At 37.3% G+C, this 15,695-nt stretch overlaps 1 protein-coding gene across 10 annotated transcripts in view; it reads right to left on the bottom strand.

Moving 5' to 3' along the window:
- Positions 1–990: 990 nt before the first annotated feature.
- The window catches only part of ATE1 (arginyltransferase 1), a 183,558-nt gene continuing 168,853 nt past the window's right edge, over positions 991–15,695 (bottom strand). For 9 of the 10 annotated variants that reach the window (XM_030940843.1, XM_030940839.1, XM_030940844.1 and 6 more), the window contains one exon: positions 991–4,447. In XM_030940843.1, the coding sequence (XP_030796703.1) occupies positions 4,269–4,447 (179 nt within the window). In that variant the 3' untranslated portion in view covers positions 991–4,268. The remainder of the gene's footprint in view (positions 4,448–15,695) is intronic. The other variant, XM_030940838.1, reaches the window with a different exon arrangement.

Here is a 15,695-nt window from a genome sequence, read left to right on the forward strand (position 1 = left end):
TAGCTGGGTGTGGTAGAGCGCGCCTGTAATCCCAGCTACTAGGGAGGCTGAGGCACAAGAATCACTTGAACCCAGGAGGCAGAGGCTGCAGTGAGCCGAGATCGCACCACCACACGCCAGCCTGGGTGACACAGCGAGACTCCGTCTCAAAAAAAAAAAAATTATATTCTTCCTCATTTATGCTCAAATGTATTAAGATGTTCACAACATATTAGATGAAAAAGTTATGAAACAATATACACAGGATTCCGTATTTCTTTTAAAATAAAACAAGACATATACATATATGTAAGGTAGGAAAGAGCGTCAAAGGGCCCTACACCAAAATGTGAAAGGTAGTCAGGGGTTGTTGCCGATGGGATTAAAAGTGTTTTTACTTTTTCTTCAGTATTCTTTTCCATATTGTCTAAATGTTTCCTGATGAACACTGTCCATTTCAAGTAAGAAAAGGCTAAGTCTATTCTGGAGGAAAAAAATGTCAGTGGGAATTGTAACAAATATTTAAATCACTTGGAAATAGGATTAATTTTATCACCAACCTACCAGGACCCTCTTTACTGTAAAGAGATAAAACGCTAGTAAATGTATTGCGTAAATATACCACAGACTATTATGAACAATTAAAGCATACTTTGTATTTTTGAAAATTTCTCTGCAAACTTTCTAAGATAAATTATATTTGAATTGATATTTAAAGTCCTATTTTGAATCCCTTTGGGTTGTAAAAGTCTATTCCTTAATGTATCTTATGAAAATCCAGACTTTTGGCTTAAAATGGGATTTCACTCTCTTTCTGAGGAAGGAATCCACCATACTTTGATTTAGATAACCACACGGTCTGGAACTCCATTTAGTGAAAATTAAATTGTATGATTCATATAGCCAGTGTCTTCCCTCTGTTTTCTACATATTCACACAGCAGGTGAAATGTGTTCAGGAATTTGAAAGATGAAAACATATGTCTTTTAGGTAATGACCACCAAGAGCCACTGCAGATAGAAACAGCTTTATTTTTTCCATTCAGGCTTTTATCAAATAACTTGTTCAAAAAGCATATACGGGAGCAAAAAATACCACATGCAATCAAACTTGTTTTGCCTTATAGTCATTGGTTTTCTTTTAGAAAAGAATGTGCACTTGAATAATTTCTAATGCAACCATTTTCCAACTGTTTCTACTTCATTTCTTTCACGTTAGCAGCGACAGATACATTCTAGTTAACTGTCCATCATATTCCTTATCTTTATTCATACTGAAATAACATAAAGCCCATAAAATCAAAGCATATACTGTTCAGAAATCTGAAAAGGTTCTTTTACATAATAGATTCTGACATGTTAAGAAACTACACACAACAAATATTTGCAAAATGAATGAAAAATAGGATAAAGCTATTTAAGTCAACAGAGTAATATTTATCTAAATAATTTTAATCAAATGAACAGTATATTTATCTGATAGCATCTATCTTTTAGAATACAAAAAAAGTGCTCAGATTACATTTAAAAAAATAACAAAAATCTCTTAGAATGGAAATAATTTAAATAAGGATGGTAGCACAGGGAATCAAAATTACATCTTTGCTCCCAAAACAGGAAGGCAGGTGTAATGTATTTGAAATCAGAAGGGGACACAATACTGAGATTGCAAACGCAAAGTTTCCTGCCTTGGAAAGATAGAAACTGTCTTTGAAAAGTTCTTGTGTCTTTCTTTATAGAAAGCCACAAACATAAAATCACATCTCTCAGCTAGACTGCTGGTCAAGTAATAAGGTTGGGTCACTTTCCTTGACTATGCTTTTCTAGCTCACTATCAATATTCACTCAGCTGGGGTTCAAAAGGACACATAGGTGTCCTTTTAAGACACTTTGACTACTCGGATCAATATATCAAACAAACATAATGCATGAATACAGCAGCCAAGCAGAAGGATCTCCATGCTCAAGTCACTCTGAGGCTTTGCTGGAGTCAACCTACAATGCCACCCTCAGGGATAGCACAGTGGTTCACAGACAGGGATGATTCATCATTTTCCTCTGAAAATGAATTCTGCAGGAAGAAACCAGAGTTGTGGTAAGATGTTGAAATCAAGTTTTCTCTTCATTTGATATTCAAGGGTTGTGATCTTTATGAATACCATTTTACATGCTAATCACAAAGACAAAAGGAGGAAAGATGCAGTGATAACATCAAGTTGGACATCCAAACGCTAAGGGAGCCACGTACCAGCCCTACCCTGCTTTTTTTTAATAGTGCAGAGATTACTTACTACACTTTCTGAAGCTTTATTTTGAAATTTATTTCAAATTTCAGACATGTTCAAAATTTACTGTTGAGGAAATGAAACAGCATGTAGAACATATTTCTAATTGTATTAAAATTACATAGGTGTGTGTATACATACATGACAGTTCTTGAGTATGGTAGGGTTTTAGATGATTTTTACTTTTTATTTATACTTCTTACTGTTCTGCTTACAGTATCACTTTTGTTATAAAATGAAACTCTTTTCATTTTAGAGGAAAAAGAGAAAAAAAGCTCTATAGAGTCTGAAGGCAGTTCCAAGTAAGTTTCTCCAATGCTCTTACGAGACTATTTTGCAGGTCAAAATCCCAGAAAAATGTAAAATCTTGTGATCAGAGAAAATGGCTTTGCTCACTACTCTAGCATGGTTAGGAGGGTACTCGGCACCTGGCAGGTGACACACACGCTCTGAATGAAGAAATACGGCTGACTTGGATTTTGAGTTTCCACAGATTTCATTTTTAAAATCATTCTTTTATGATCCTTTTTATGCTAGTTAGCTAAGGATATTTTCAAACTTTTGTCAAAATTCAGTACATTTTAGAGAAAAGTTTAAAATCAGCCACAGGATTCAAACTACCATGTTTTATAATATGGCTTTTAAAAAAGGATGAACCAAAACAGAAAAATGGGCAACGTGGGGACTAAAAAGGGCTTGCTGGCCAAACAGCTGGTGGCAGAAGAGGGGATCAGCTGACAAAGAGGGCACAAGAAAATAACCCTCCTCTGTTCTTCATCCTGTTTCCCAGACAGCTCGACTATAGCTAAGGGACATGTCTGACTCTCCTCCTGTACCCAGCACAGTGCCTGCCACCTTGACAGGTGGGCAAAGGACTCAGCAAAACAAAGTGAGAGGGAAGGAGGCGGCTGGCCTCTGAGAGGGAAGGAGGGGGCTGGCCTCCGCTCTGAGTGACAGGGAAGGAGGGGGCTGGCCTCTGAGTTACTCAGGGGCGCAGAAGCCACCCTGACTGTGACTCTCACATCAAAGGGCAAGAAATGGATTGTTCTAGCTCTTATCCTGGAACAGAGAGGTCAGAATGATTCCTTCTTACATGTGATTTGGGCATAACTACGAAAGTGATCACATACTAACCAATTTCCAATAACAACCAAAGACAAATGTTCTGAGTTGTAAGATAAAAAACTAGGGACTATTTCCTTTGGATGAGGCTTAGATCAAGGCAGGAACCAACGTTTTTCTTTTAAAACTTTAGTTTCTTACATTTTTAGAAATAAAGCAAATAATATAACTAGAGTAATTATGTATTTTATTGTCCAAACTGGGATATTTTTTAGAGTAAAAGGGAGTACTATATTCTAGGGAAAAAAACTATGCCAAGACAACAGACATGAACAGGACTGTCCTGAACAAATGGATACCTGATGCTAACACAAGATCCTTTTTAATGTTTTATTTTTTTCAAGCTCTCTATTAAACTACATAACATTTGGCAGCAATTTAATATTGAACACTGAGTAACAGCACACAGTTTTGTTGAGAAGACATATTTTCTAAGTGATGAAACAAACTTTCTACCTTCCCCATACTTAAGGTTTCCTAACATAAGTTCATGTTTAAAATGGGCCTGAGGAAAGTCTGTTTTAATTTCTTTAACAGAACCAAAAAAAAATGCACAACTGTGATTAAGTTACTTAGATTCACTTCTTCATTTTACAAAATTTAAACAGGAGAATCTGAGCATATCTTGCTCTAGAAAGAAACCTCCAAAATGATAAACCCCAATTACGGGGGCTAGGTCACAACACAGTTTTAAAATCTTTATATTAACCATGAGATTCTCACAGATACATTGCCACAAAATATTTTTTAAAAGCCATAGATAGTCTAAATAAAAAATGTCTTAATTTGTGGGTGGTGACAGTTATTTCTCCACAGGTACTGAGTAAGCACCCTGACACAAACCATCAGCACAACACGGGAACCCCCGGCAGAGGCGAACAGGTCAGTTTCTGAACAGCAGCATCCGCTCGGAGCACTTCTGCCCCACCAGGCTGGCATACTGCAGAACAGCGGCCTCCTCACTTGGGTCTTTCTGCTGTTTCTTATAAACACCGTAAGGCATGATGGCTCTCTTGTGAAACACCTGCAATCGGTCAGGTTCCGTACTGCGATCTTCATCCACTGCAATGACAACAAATACTGATTTGTAAAATGTCACATATCAAACTTTTCATTTCCTTTTTTTTTTTTTTTTTTTTTTTTGAGACAGAGTCTTGCTCTGTCGCCCAGGCCAGAGTGCAGTGGCGCCACCTCACCTCACTGCAACCTCCGCCTGTCAGGTTCAAGCGAGTCTCCTGCCTCAGCCTCCCAAGTAGCTGGGATTACAGGTGTGTGCCACCACACCAGGCTAATTTTTGTATTTTTAGTAGAGATGGGGTTTCACCATGTTGGCCAGGCTGGTCTCGAACTCCTGACCTCAAGTAATCCACCCGCCTCAGCCTCCCAAAGTGCTGGGATTACAGGCTTGAGCCACTGTACCCAGCCTTCATTTCTTAATTAAAAAATTTTTAACTTAAAACATAAAAATTATATATCAAGATGTCTTTGATGAGTATGTTCAAGTGAGGGTGGGCAGCATTAATATTAACACAAACTTGAGTATGTTAGCAATTAAGTAACAATTGCCATGCTGAAAGTGATAAAGACCCTCCAGGATGACAGCTGAAACATCAAGCAGAGACAAAGAAGTGTGTCCAATTAAAACACTGGCCTCCTGCACCTTTATTTTCTGGCACATGATAAAGTTTACAACTCTCCAGCATCATTCCTGCATCTGATTTAAGTCTGTTTTGCCTCTCCCTGTACCAACATATTATCTGAAGTTTTCATCTCTGCACTGAAACTTCCGGCTGACTCTGCAGTTGTGACTGACCAGGTCTGGACAATGCGCCCTTATGGTCTTAGGTAGGAGGGCAGATTCTTACAGCTTTCATGGAAGACGCAGAAGAGACTGTTGGTGGCTGCCACTATCTGTCATCTGTCCTTCTCTTCTTTCATACAAAACCAGCCCCGGTTTTCTTCAGGGCACACAGGTTACCCAGACAAAAGCCTATTTCCCAGCCTTCCTGCGGCTGGGTGTGGGCTCATGACCAAGTTCTGGCCAATGGGATACAAGTGGAAGTGTTCTGTGGAAGTTTCCAGGCATCTTTTCCAAAGGATAGCTGACCTGTACCTTTTGCCGATTTTCAACCTTTCCTTCGTTCTGCTGCCTGGAAAGTGGATGTGATGGCAGGATCCCTACCCTCTACCGTGGAGTTTCGGACTAAGAGCTTACTTTCAGTTCAGCCAAAACAAAAGCTAGAAGGCAGCTGGGCAACTGAGGACTTCATGGAACAAAACTGCCATACCAGCTCCGGGTTGCCTATGTCTAGATATTTACATTACAAATAAACTATTTTGTTTAACCCAACATTATCTTAGGTTTCTATTATTGGCAGTCACTCCTAATCCTAAAGAATATAGAGAATAATGTTACAGTATCTACTAAAATGTACAATGTTTCATAACACTGACTCAGTAAGTCTATTTCTAAGAACAATTCTACAACAGTGGTTCTCAAGCCTGACTATACATTGTAACCACCTGAGATTTTGAAAAATACCAAAGCCTGGATCCCCTCCCCAGAGACCCTAATATAAAAACTAGTCTGAATGGGACCTGAGCTTCAGCATTTTCTTAAGTCTTTTAAAGTAGGTTAAGAACAACTGTCTTAGAGAAACAGCCACACAAGTGTTTCCATGCATGTATGAGGCTGTTTATGGCCACACCCTCCCTAACATTAGAAACTAAACAGCCTTAATGGCCATTGATGGAGAACTGGGTAAAGAGTTAAGGTATAGCCACAGAATGAAATGCTATACACAACTGTTAAAAAGACAAAGGAAGACAGACTGTCAAGTGAAAAGGGAAAAGTAGGCACAGTATAAACAATAGTTATTTTATTTAAAAGTCCAACGTTAAAAAATCTGGAGACATATATGTCAGCCTGTTAATAGAACTTATTGCTAACCCCTCCCATTGCCCAGAATTACCTGCTTCTCCACAGCATCCAACAGCTCACCCTCTTACTCCCCGGAGCACTGTCAGAGGGCTTCCCTGGACCCACATAAAATAGGAAACCCACTCTAGTTCTCCTTTATCTTTCATCATAGCACTTACCGCCACCCGACACATGTATTTACTGCCTATTTCCCTTTCCATTAGGAATAAAGTGCTGTAAGAAGAAATATTTCAACGGTTTCATCTGCTAATATTTCCCCAGTGCCTAGAACACTACCTAGCACACAGTAGAGGCACCGCAAATATTTGCTGCATCAATCTCTGGGAGAATTAATTATAGACTTTCACACTGGGACACACACACACACACACTCATCATTTTTTGATAAGACGTTTGTCATCTAAAAAGTAGTTGTTTTTTAAGGTTGATTTAAGCATTTTATTTTTGTAAATTTGAATCTCCTGAAAATAAAAACAGAAATGCCAGCCTCCTTTTCTATAAATCAATGGGACTGTTTTAGGAGATTTCTTAGTCTTCCAGCGATAAACTCCTATATCTAGTTCTCAAAGCCCAAAGCCAATGATCAACTTTTCACAGTAGATCCACTACAAATTTGAACATTTTACTGCATGTCCACTTCATACCAGGCTCTATACTCTAAATACTTAAGTTAGTTTACATCCCTTATTTTGTAATCACAGCAAAAAAAAAAAAAAAAAAAAAAAAAAGTTTATTCTTCCCCAACAGTCACTGCTTTCTCTAAAGGGATATTAATTAATTAATCAGGAGAAATCATCCAAGCTCAATTTCAGAAGTGATGGGCAATAACACTCTTCTTCCGACATCTAAATGAGAGTGTTCCCACTATATGAATTTATTTCAGAGGCTTAACTGATCTCAATCATCTTAGAGAATGTTAGGGCATTCCCCCAAGTGACTACATTCTATGCCTGTTTAGAGGTTTGTAGCAGGAGATGCAAGCTTATGTGCTGTTAGCCAAAAAGAAGTTCTACACTGGCAGAGAAGACCACAGTCTTTGAGAACCAGCTTGGGATGGCATGGAGGGATGAGGAGAAAGGGAACACCAACGCTGCCAGCCAGAGGACCTTCACATCCACAGAACTCAGGGCCACCGTCGTTTTCTTTTTTTTTTTTCTTTTGAGACGGAGTTTCACTCTGTCGCCCAGGCTGGAGTGCAGTGGCATTATCTCCACTCACTGCAAGCTCTGCCTCCCGGGTTCATGCCATTCTCCTGCTTCAGCCTCCCGAGTAGCTGGAACTACAAGTGCCCGCCACCTCGCCTGGCTAATTTTTTGTATTTTTAGTAGAGACGGGGTTTCACCATGTTAGCCAGGATGGTCTTGATCTCCTGACCTCGTGATCCGCCCGCCTCAGCCTCCCAAAGTGCTGGGATTACGGGCGTGAGCCACCGCGCCAGGCCTTTCATTTTCTGTTTTTAATTTGTCCAGGGACATATTCAAAGGAGATCAAGATGAAGATGGACATAAACTGACAAGAGAAGGAACTGCTTCAATATCGCTGTTTCATCCTGCGCCTGCTTGCCCTCAGCTCCGTTCCTCGCCTTCCACCTGTTCTGCTCTGTATTGCAGGAGGCTGGCTCCTGCAAGCTCAGATGGTCTCCAACTGGGTTCAGCCAGTAACAAGGGTCTGGAGCTAGGGGAGAGAGAAGCAAGGGCATTTCCCCTGCAAACCTCTCCTCTCTCTTCCATGGCTCTGCTTTTTGGAAGCTGCTCTAGCTATTCTTGAAGTTATCAGGGTTCTGGGTAGCCCTGACCCCTGGACCCCTTTTCCTCTTCAGCGTAGGGTAGCAGTATCTTCCTGCTAATTGCTAATCTCTGGGTCACCTTTCTGTGCCTTGCTTGGCTCTCAGCAGCACCACTGCCTGTTATCACCAATTCCCTGCATTACATTTTCTCTGTTGTAAATATCTGAAGTGGTTTTGGTGTTCCTGGTTAGATCCTGATACACATATGAATTTCAAAATGTGTTTCTTACAAATTACTTTATCCAACCAAAAGGGAAAGTCCACATACTTTGAAACAATTAAACGTTTAACATGTACTAGGTTACCCCATCCCTTACCAGAGTAAATGACAAAGGAAGAGGCAGCACCTTGGTTCCTGCTGTCCATTTTGGATACTTTAATGTGTGCATATTGCAACATGAATAACAATCTCTACCATCTAAATGTGTCTGGCAGGAAAAAGGCAGATGCAGGCATGTTTAGAGTCTAATACAAATAAAAAAGTGAAGACAGGTGAGATGAGCAAGCGAAAAACAGCAACAACAATGGCAAAACAAAATTTTCTAAATCTAAAACCTTGAATTTTTTAAATTGGAATTTTAAAGTATGTCTATATTTATACAGAATGATGCTTAACAGTTTAAACCTTTATCCTAAAATATTTGGGGACAGATATACTTTAAGATCCCAATAAATGAAACATTCTTATTTGCTAGGGTGTGCAATCTGATATGTCATTTTATCTAAAATAAAATGTCATCTTCTAATTTTTACTCCTTTCCAGTATGACACATACAAATAAACATACAAGATTATGAAAAATCTACCATTATGTATAATTTACATCAATTATTTTAAAGTGTATTCCCTGTAGAGAGCAGAAATTTTGTTTGTCAAAATATACATTCCCATTCTATTTATTGAGATCACATGAAAAAGCTCTAAAATGACCCACTGTCATATTTTTGGGAAACACTACAAGACCTATGTTTCAACCACTGAATTCCAACTTGGCTTATGATGTCACTGAGATCTACCTGTTAACAAACATATCTAATTAAGTCTCCCAAACTTCTAAATTAATTTAAAGCATTTTTATAGAGCTATGGCACAGAAATTAATCAAAGTCAATAGTTGTTTTTTTTTTTTTTAACTCCAAACACTTTTGAGGCCTAGAATTGTTCTGGATCAAAGCTGTCAAATCCATAATAAAGTATCTTATAAAGTAGATGTTAAGAAGCTATTCACTTTTTAATGTCATACATAATTATAAAAAGTGATACTAATGAATTTTAAAATCCTCTCATTCTCTTCAATGTTAATGCATCCAAGTCACCTGGAAATCCAACTATATTTAGTCTTAGTGTTCAAATCCTTCAGAAGTTTGTAGGATTGTTGTTTAATATTGCAAGTAATGTGGTGCTAATTCTATCACCAACTCACAGACTATGCTGGAACTTGATGGAAACTTTTAAAGTAATTTACTAAAATACGACTTAATTTTGTGAGCTGCCCCAAATTCTTTAGTTCTCCCGTGAACACACTTTGGCTATAAAAATGGCACAGAAACATCTAATAATATGTGTTGCCACCATCTGTCAAGCTCCTGCCCATACCTTCCTTCAAACCTAACTGCTTCCCTGGGTTAATGTTCATAATGCCCAATACACCAGGTTCTAACATTTCACAAAATCCGCAGTACTTAGGTAAGATTATATCTAATTCTGTAGTTACGTTAATTCAAATTTAATTTGTACATTGTGTCAGGAACAATTTATTCAACCAGGAAGGTATACTCAGATATTAACATACAAGTAAATAAAAACATTTAGTTTCCCTTTAAAAATTAATACTAAAGCCTATCTTCTCTCACCTAAAAACCCCTTTAATTGTAACTCAAATTTAGCATTCTGCCTACCCAAAGAAATCAAGCTACAAATGCAGTACTTTAGAAAAAGGGAACACAGATCAACAAGACATACGGTAATAGAAACAAAGGAAAGATACACTATACATTTTTAAAATCTCAATCTATCAAACTGAATGAACTCAGCAAACTGTCTTGGCATTAGTTATCAATTAATCAATATTCAATAACAACATTAGTTTTTAATTTTACATCATTTTTAGTCATCAAAGTAATGCCTGTTGTAAGATTCAAGTAACATAGAAATAAACCAAGTAGAGAGGGATGTCAGCCCCCATGCAGAACCCTCCCTTCTACAGTTTCCTCCTACCCTCACTAAATCCCCATCCAAGTTACCAGTGTTTTAACAATTTCATAAAATGCATTTAAATATTCAAATATGGTTTTGGATCACATTCGAGCCATACCTTAATTGAAGGAAGAAACATCAAATTACCCCTTCAGTGGGTATAATATATTAACTTGAGAAACTACTGATTATCGTTACAGGCAAAACATACTTCTGTCTTCTGGGCTTAACGTTCTGTGGTCTTACACTCACTTAGTTACGTTCCTAAGAAAGGCAGATTCTTATTCTTAGCATATTCTACATAATTAACACTAAAACCTAAGCAAAAGATACTTAAGCCATTAACAATAAATTATGATTTATATACTAAAGGAAAAAATGTACCCCAAATCCTTACAAAACCCGTTTATAATCATCTTTTGTTGCCTGCCTAATAAATGTCATCAGTGCTTGTAGACAAAAATTTCTATAGCTGAACCCACACAGCACAACAGACCTTTTCTTAGGTGACCGTGAAGATAACAGAAAAATAAGCCATCTGGAGATTAAGGACCACATACCATTTAATCTAAGAAAAACTCCCAGCTTACTGAGATGTCTTAGAAACCTGTTCCAACTAGAACTTCTTCCACTTTTCCTCTCTGATGTATCACAATCTAATTTCATAAAATAAAAACCAAAGGCAATCCTGCAAACTCTCTTCTGAGATGAGCATTTGATCACTAGTGATACAAATATGTTGTCAACTCCATGAAATTTTAATCTTCAAGGAAAACTGGTGGGCAACAACTACTTGATTTTTTTCCCCAACTTTTTATTCACAGGAGATGAACTGCACATCACAGGTGGTTTCAAAGGACAAGAATCTAGAGATCAAAGCTTTACTTCTCCTTCTTATGGGGATTTAACTCATTTGTTATTCTTAAAGAGACTTTATAATTTCTAGGCTTTCCAAAAAATAATGAAAGTCTATTTTCTTACCTTTATTATTTACTGCTACATACAGCATTACTACTTAAATAAAACAAGTTACACACTCCAAGGAAGATACTTATATAAATGTCAGATGGCCGGAGATAGCTGGACAAAACTGATTTAATGAAATAATTTAAAATTTTCAACAAATGTATGACAGTGGGAGACATACTCTACAAAAACGCAACTCTGGAAGTTCAAAGTCAAGTATGATTTAGAATATTTTAAAGTGACAGGAGATATTAACAAATGTTTTAATCTTTACGAGGGAGGGGACAGGAAAGGTGAGAAGAAAGGAAGTTTTTCAGTAAAAAATGGCAAAAGAATGGGCCAAGAAATGCAGAGTAGTCGTGATAGAAATAACAAGGGCTTTAAGCCCATTCTTTAAGCCCATTTGGTGGGAGGCTCAGAAATTATTTTGGGACTCCAGCTGAGAGAGTTACGCATGTTCATATTCTATAAAGTAACACTGCTGTTAGTAATTTCACTCAAAATATTTTTGGTCAAAATGAAAAACTAAGAAATATCTAAGCTTGTAAAATGTCATTTAATAACAGCTTTATTGTGATATAATTTACATACCATGTAATTCACCCATTTAAATTATACAAACCAAGGATTTCTAGTGTATTCACAGAGTTGTGCAACCATAACATCTAATAACAGTCAACATACTGAAGAACTGCCAGACTGTTCTCCAAAGTGGCTGCATTATTTTATATTCCCACCAGCAGTATACAAAGGTTCCAATTCCTCCATATCCTCATGAGCACTGTTATTAGCTGCTTTCTAGGTTGCAGCCTTCTTAGTGGGTGCATAACAGTATCTTTTTGTGATTTCGATTTGCATTTCTCCAATAGCTAATGATGCTGAGCATCTTTTCATGTGCTTACTGCCCGTTCATATGTCTTCTTAGAAATGTCTATTTAAATCATTTGCCCATTGTTAATTGGGTTGTCTTCTTATTGAGTTGTCAGAGTTCTTTACATATTCTGGTTACTAGATCCTTACTGAATGCATCATTTGGAAATACATTCTCTCATTCTGTGAATTATCTTTACACCTTCTTGACTGGGTCTCTGAAAGGACAAAAGTTTTAAATTTTGACAAAGTCCAATTTATCTATTTTTTTCTTTTGTTGCCTGTGCTTTTTGTATCATATCTAAGAAAATACTGCCCAGTCCAAAGTTATTAAGATTTACTCCAGTGTGTATTTCTAAGATTTTTTTTTTTTTTTTTTTGAGATGGAGTCTCCCTCTGTCGCCCAGGCTGGAGTGCAGTAGCGCAATCTCGGCCCACAGCAAGCTCCGCCTCCCAGGTTCACGTCCTTCTCCTACCTCAGTCTCCCGAGTAGGTGGGACTACAGGCGTCCGCCACCAAGCCTGGCTAATTTTTTGTATTTTTAGTAGAGACGGGGTTTCACCGTGTTAGCCAGGATGGTCTCCATCTCCTGACCTCGTGATCCGCCTGCCTTGGGCTCCCAAAGTGCAGGGATTACAGGCGTGAGCCACCATGCCCGACATTTCTAAGAATTTATAGTTTTAGCTCTTACACTTAGGTCCAACCCATTTTGAGTTAATTTTTGTATATGGTGTGAAGTAGGGGGCCAATTTCATTTTTTTGAAAGATCCAGAACCATTTGTTGAAAGACTGTATCCTTTTCACTGAATTATCTTGGTATCCTTTTTTGAAAACTCACTGACCATAAACATGAGGGTTTACTTCTGGACTCTCTAGTCCAGATCTGTATGCCTACCTGCATGCCACGACCACATAGTGTTAACTTTATTATTCTTTTTAAAGATTGTTTTGGCTATCCTGGGTTCCTTTAATTTCCATGTGCATTTTATGATGGTCAGTTTCTGCAGGGAAGCCAGCTGGGATTTTAATAGATCACTGCTCTGAATCTGTAAACGAATTTGAGGAGTACTACCATCTTAACAATATCAAGTCTCCTGATCCATGGACATGGGATGTTTTCTTCACTTATTTAGGTCTTCTGTAATTTCTTTTAACAATGTTTTGTATTTTTCAGAATATAATTTTTGCATTGCTCTGTTAAATTTATTCCTAACAATTCTATTTTAATGCTACTGTAAATGCAATTGTTGACAATTTCCTTTTTAAATTGCTCATTGTTTAAGTGTGTATGATAAAACTGATTTCTGTGTATGCTGAACTCATTTATTATATTTGATAGTTATTTATATTCTTTAGGATTTTCTATGTACAAGGTCATGTCATCTGAGAATAGAGACAGTGTTACTTCTTCCTTTCCAATCTGAATGCCTTTCATTTCATTTTCTTGCTGAACTGGCATGGCTAAAATATAATTTTTCAAAGGAAAAAAATAATCTATGTAATTTAAACTCCTGATATGATGTTGATTAAAAATAACATTGGCTCCCAAAAGTCACAAAACAAAATATAAAACATTTCATTTATCAAGATTATTCTAGCCAGAAAGAATTCCAGGTTAATTTTGATATTATGCTCATTTGATATCAAAGTCCCATAAAAGATCACCAGAGAAAAGCAGAAAGATAATACAAAAATCAGGCAATTGCATGCAAAAAAATCACATCAACTTTATCCCCTCAGCACACACACTGCTGGTAGGACCTGTAAATACTGGCCAAGTAAAATGTTAACAAAATCTCTCTTATGATGATGAAATAAGGACTCTCAAATTTCTATTCCATGTTTTGACTCCTAAGTACTCATCTTAGACACTTCCTATTTCACTGTTTATCTTTATCCTACTAAAGGCAAGGCTTAAAAACTCATAGAATACAATGAAAGAAATGTAAATTAAAACATGCTATTACAGAATTTCTCAAAGATGAGAGGGAAGTTGGTTTATGTGCGGGGGCTTGGGCCAAAGAGACATCTGTGAGTTCAGGCTGGCAGGACTTGGCCAATTCTGGCCCCTGTGGTCAAGAAATTAGTCACATACAAGGGAACTGAGCATATAAATAAATATACTGAGAAAACGGGAGGCCAGATTTCTCAGAGAATGGAGCTACAGGTATGGAAAAGGAGAAGACTAGAACTGTTGAGTGGATTAAAATTCCAGATACTGGTGAAAACTCATGACTTTTATACACTGATACAGACAAACAGATACACAGGTAGATATAAATGTATGTGTGTAAACTCACATATATTGCCTAGATCTGTCTGCTGAGAGGGCTCAGAAACAACGAAACCCCAGCAGCAATGACCATACTTATTAGTCACATCTTGTATTCCGCATATTACTCTCCACGAAAAAGAACTAGGGCTCCTTGGAGAAGTGCCTAATTACAGAACTGAGTCAGAGAAAGCATAAGATGAGTCTGAAATATTTTGTGCCAGAAAGGAAGTGCCCAAAGAATGATGGGGACTCATCAAAAGAAAACATGAGTCACCCTGAAAAGACTCCTACTGACCAAATCTGAGACAATTTGAGCATTCAAAATAAATAATGAAAGTAACAATATTTATAACACATTGATTAAAACGAGATGCCATGAGTCCACGCCAATATAAACAACAAACAGACAGGGAAAGAGGGCTGCTTTTCCTTATGTTAGAATGCCAACTAATAAAAGTAGAAGTAGTGATAGAATTAGAAAATCATCATTTGGCAGCCATCTCAGTAATAACTGATTGAGGCAAGAACCATCAATGGATGTAAAAACTAGTAAATAGACGTTTGACACAATAGGATAGTTACACCGTCTCGAGACAGCTTTCTACAAAATATTTACCAATTACTAATTAACATGTACAAAATAGTTATCAACTTTACAGTGGAGAAACCTGGTACATTCGTGATAAAAATTCAAGTCACAGCAGAGAGATGAATTAACGCTGCACACCTCCTGATATGATGCAATACAAACCCAGTATCACTTCTAGGGTGTTCTTGCCAAAACTACATGACCTGAATCTAATTATAAAGAAATATTTGATCAACACAAATTAAAAACTACTCTACAAAGTGACTAGACTCTTCAAAAATATCGAAGTAACAAAAGACAAGGATATACTATGGTACTGTTCTAGACAAGGGGCCTAAAAAGACACAACAATAGATATAACACAGGATCCTCACTTGAACCTTGGGTCTAAAAAAAAGAGAGAAAAGTAAAGTGGGCTTGTGTATGTGTGTATGTGTTTTTGTGTTATAAAGGACATTACGGGGAAAATCTGTAACACTTGTACAGGGTGTGTGGATTAGATGGTAGTAATATCTCAATGTTACTTTCCTGGTTTTGATGGCCATGTCCTGTAATGTAAAAAAAAGTGTCCTTGTTTTCAGCTAATATACACTGGGATACTAAAGGACAATGGTGCAATATATCAGAAACTTATTCTCAAATGGTTTAGAAAAACATACGGAGTAAAACAGAAGAAGTGAAAAGGCAA

The sequence above is a fragment of the Rhinopithecus roxellana genome, chromosome 11, assembly GCF_007565055.1.
Source record: "Rhinopithecus roxellana isolate Shanxi Qingling chromosome 11, ASM756505v1, whole genome shotgun sequence".
NCBI lineage: Eukaryota > Metazoa > Chordata > Mammalia > Primates > Cercopithecidae > Rhinopithecus > Rhinopithecus roxellana.